At 44.2% G+C, this 4,112-nt stretch overlaps 1 protein-coding gene across 2 annotated transcripts; it reads left to right on the plus strand.

Moving 5' to 3' along the window:
- Positions 1 to 204: 204 nt before the first annotated feature.
- Positions 205 to 2,225, plus strand: LOC122051981 (AT-hook motif nuclear-localized protein 23-like). 2 transcript variants are annotated; one of them, XM_042613348.1, is made up of 2 exons: positions 205 to 1,029; positions 1,149 to 2,225. In XM_042613348.1, exons 1-2 carry the CDS (start codon positions 1,027 to 1,029, stop codon positions 2,016 to 2,018), a joined length of 873 nt encoding a protein of 290 aa, XP_042469282.1. In that variant the 5' UTR covers positions 205 to 1,026; the 3' UTR covers positions 2,019 to 2,225. The 2 variants fall into 2 exon arrangements, with proteins under 2 accessions (XP_042469282.1, XP_042469283.1); XM_042613349.1 differs by having other exon boundaries at positions 737 to 1,029; positions 1,131 to 2,225.
- The last annotated feature ends 1,887 nt before the right edge of the window (positions 2,226 to 4,112 follow it).

Raw genomic sequence — 4,112 nt, forward strand, 5'->3', positions numbered from 1 at the left:
CGCATATGTATACGTATACTTGCTTTAGATCTCGAGCCAGCCACCAGATCCACCACCACCACCACCACCACCACCACCTCCTCCTCCTCCTCCTCCTCCTCCTCCTCCTCCTCACGCTAATCTATTAACTGCACCCCGAAGATTCGCCTTGTTTCGATCGACCATGACCTTAGGTAGCAGGTCCCCCTCAGTATCTGCACCTAATCACGTTACATTTATGTCCGCCAACACGTAATCTAAATGCGCTAACGTGGAGTCTATTGTTTGGTCAGGAGGGGTGGGGTCCCACCAGGAGCTGGTGCTGAGGGGGAGGGCGGAAATCCCGGGCTCCATCGACGCCGCCGCCTCCTCGGGGTTACGGAGGGGGAGGGGGAGGGAGGGAGGACGACTACTGACTATTTATTGGTTGCTGAGGTGGGGCCCACCGGAGTCGTGAAGAATGGCGGGGTCCACCGCCGACAGGAACGCGGGCGCGGCTGTAGGCCGACTCGCTTGAATTTGCGGTCCGGACCGGATTCTTGAGGACCGGAGAGGAGGGGGCAGAGAGACAACAAAGCGTGGGCCCCAAAGCCACTCTTGTTCATGAACCTATCCACTTAGCTCCTCCTCGCCTTTAATCCAAACCCTAGGTCAACTCACTAAACCCTAGACTAACAACTCCTTAACCATGGTTTAAGCCCGGCATTAATGGATGGAAAATGCATCGCCATCAAAACCCCACAACAAATATATTATATGCCATCACGGCTTTCTCTCTCTTTCTCAATCACTGTACCAATTTGTATTATTTTTTAAGTTTCTTCAACTCCTAGGCAACCCCTCTTTGTCTCCTCCATTGGAAAACCATCTTCTCCTCCCCTTTCTTTCTTTCTTTCGCTCTTTCTTTCTTCTTTCCCCTTGATCCTCGTTTGCACATACTTCTTCAATTCCAATCTCAATCGGCTAGCTAGCTCTTCCGTCTTGCTCGATTGCTTCTTCCCCCTCCACTTGTTTTTCGTCCTCGATCATTAGAAGACCCATTTAAATATGGTTCATGAACTTTTCTTCACTATTTGTTTTTTTTAAAAAAAATTATAGAAGATCAGCTCTTTTGTGATTGTTATTATTATTTTATCTTCGTTATCTCACAGTGATTTTTGTTGGATGAGGTTATGGCCGGCTTGGATCTGAGCACCGCTGCGAGGTACGTTCACCACCTCCATCACCGGCCCGATCTCCACCTCGCGCACCAGCAGCCCAACTCCGACGACGACAACAACGCCAGCGCCAACGGCGAGAACCACGACCAATTCAGCGGCGCGGCGGAGCGAGACGGGTCGTCGCCGTCGGCGCCGCAGGGAGGAGACGTGGCTTCGCGGAGGCCGCGAGGGCGGCCGGCGGGGTCGAAGAACAGGCCGAAGCCTCCGGTGATCATCACGCGGGAGAGCGCCAACGTGCTGCGCGCCCACATGCTGGAGGTCGGCGCCGGCTGCGACGTCTTCGACTGCATCGCCACCTACGCCCACCGCCGGCAGCGCGGGGTCTGCGTCCTCAGCGGCAGCGGCGTCGTCACCAACGTCACGCTCCGGCAGCCCTCTGGGTCGGGCGCCGCGGGCGGGGTGGTGACTCTGCAGGGGCGCTTCGAGATCCTGTCGCTGGCGGGCTCGTTCCTTCCTCCGCCCGCGCCGCCCGGGGCCACCAGCCTCTCCATCTTCCTCGCCGGAGGGCAGGGCCAGGTGGTGGGAGGAAACGTCGTTGGCGCGCTCTACGCGGCCGGGCCGGTCATCGTCATCGCCGCGTCGTTCACCAACGTGGCCTACGAGCGGCTGCCACTGGAGGAGGAGGAAGCCCTCCAACAACAAGCAGGAGATGGCACCAGCAGCGGCGGCGGAGGCGGCGGGAACATTAACAATCCCTTCCCTGACCCGTCCTCGATGCTTCCATTGTTCAATTTCCCCCTCAACAACATGAACCAGCTGCCGGGAGTGGACGGACACGGTTGGGCTGGCTCCTCCACCGGCCAGCCGGCGCCGTTCTGATCATTTAGCTCCTCACTTCGCCGGCAAAGGTCAGAGAAATCATGCCATTAACATGCGCTGCTACTACTGCTACTACTCCATCTTTTATTGTCTACTACTCCTTCGATCGATATATCTCTCCGCAAGACTATATGTGCCGAGATCTTAATGTATTAATTAATTAGACCTCTTGTTTGTTCTTAATCTTATCAGTAATTCATTCAGTCAGTAATTGGATCGATCATGGAGATATATAATTGGATGAAAAAAAACAAGAAATGAAATGATCCTGAATTTAATCATAAACAATTGGAATAGGGCTTGGGAGATGAGTAAATGAGGCATTGTGATCCCACGTGTGCATGTCCTTGAACAGAAAGACCGGTAACTTTTACTTTCTCGAAGCAATTCCCAACGAATCTTCAATTTAACCCTCTTTGTCGATCTATATACACATGAATCCAACGACCAGTGTTTTGGGATTTTCTTGATTTATTTTTTTTTAGAGACCTTATCGTTCAAAGATTTCATTGATTAGTTGCATATACTAAAGACAGTGAGACAAGAATACATATCCTCTCTTGTTTCCCTATTTCAAGTAATTTCTATGTGATTAATTACCACTTCAATCTTTTATGATATGATTTACACATGCATATTATAAACAATATACAATAAGCAATGATGATATATGGTGAATTTATTTCTTTACTTAGTTCTTATTTTACTTGATGTATTATTAAGCATCCTCATCCATATGTTATAGGCCTTGGAAATTATATACAATAATTTATCATAATATTAGTAATTTGATTATCAAGTTGATCACATACTTCTGTTGGTTCTAGAGGAAATTTATTCTTTGTCACTTTTTATACATACAAGAGTTTTGGATTATTTAGGGGAGAGAATTATAAATTAGAAAAGCTCAAGTTCTTTAGTGGATATATACAGTTGTTTGTTTCACCTTTCTTGATCTCAATGCACATCAATCCCTTAGTTTAGGGAGGTAGTTCATTTTGTCGAGTTGTTGTTTCAAACTAATCTCCATAATTTTATTTTTTTATTTTTTAAAATAAAGTGCTCCATATAGTTTATATTAAACCTTATAGTAGAACGCTCTATTAACTTGATACTCCTTAATTAATTAATGATGCTCTAAGCATATTTTGTTGTAGTGGCTTGAGCTTTGTTGGTGGCAAATACTTTTATTCAAGTTGTCCTTTGTCTTGTAGGATTTTAGTTTAATATATTTATTTGTTATTGTTTCTCCAATTGAGTGACACTGTTGGCACTGTGATTGGACTTATTGTAAAAATATTAATTTTTATTAATAATTCAAAAAGAAGTTGTATCATGTTATATAAAAATGAATGTCAAATAACTAATAAGAATGGAAGATCTAAGCGCGATGTCTGAAAAATGTTTAGAACATGGGAGTCAATTCATGAGACATGACTACAACATCTCCTACAACTATCTTTCACGCTCTTGAGCATCTCATTGATCATCTTGTGCCTCTTGCATCATTCCTAATTTTTGCTCCTATCTATTGTGCAACTACGGTCTCTCGTAGGGCATCTACCTCTTCCAATGTGTTAATTGGATGTTATAGAAGATGTAAATGTTGAAATCTTATATGTCTTTAGTGGCGGTGTGAGTTACAAACCTAATCCATGAACATAACTAGACTTGCGACCTAAGACATTGTGGTAGTATTTGAATGCTACATCTTTGAGTTTTAGTCTTCCTACTAGTGATGGTTATCTTAGAATAAAATAATCTTCTACATGAAGGTTCATATTAAAGAAATATCTCTATATTTAAATTATTACAAAGTTTTAGTGATAGCATTATCTATTGATAGCAACGTGGGCAGCACCAATATAATGCACCATTTTGGTGGTATATAAAGTGTTTTCAGCTTTCTTTTTAGTGATTATTTGACTTACTGATCAGAGTTAAATTATTAGCTTGACTAAGACTCATATTTAGCATTTCTTATAAGTTAGAGAGCTTGCTTACAATAAATCCTTTAGTAAATAGATCTAATATGTCGCATTTAATTTCAACTTCTTATAATAAAGTGATAGTGCACTTCTATGTGTTTGGTTC

Source organism: Zingiber officinale, chromosome 3A (assembly GCF_018446385.1).
Source record: "Zingiber officinale cultivar Zhangliang chromosome 3A, Zo_v1.1, whole genome shotgun sequence".
In the NCBI taxonomy this organism is placed as follows: Eukaryota; Viridiplantae; Streptophyta; class Magnoliopsida; order Zingiberales; family Zingiberaceae; genus Zingiber; species Zingiber officinale.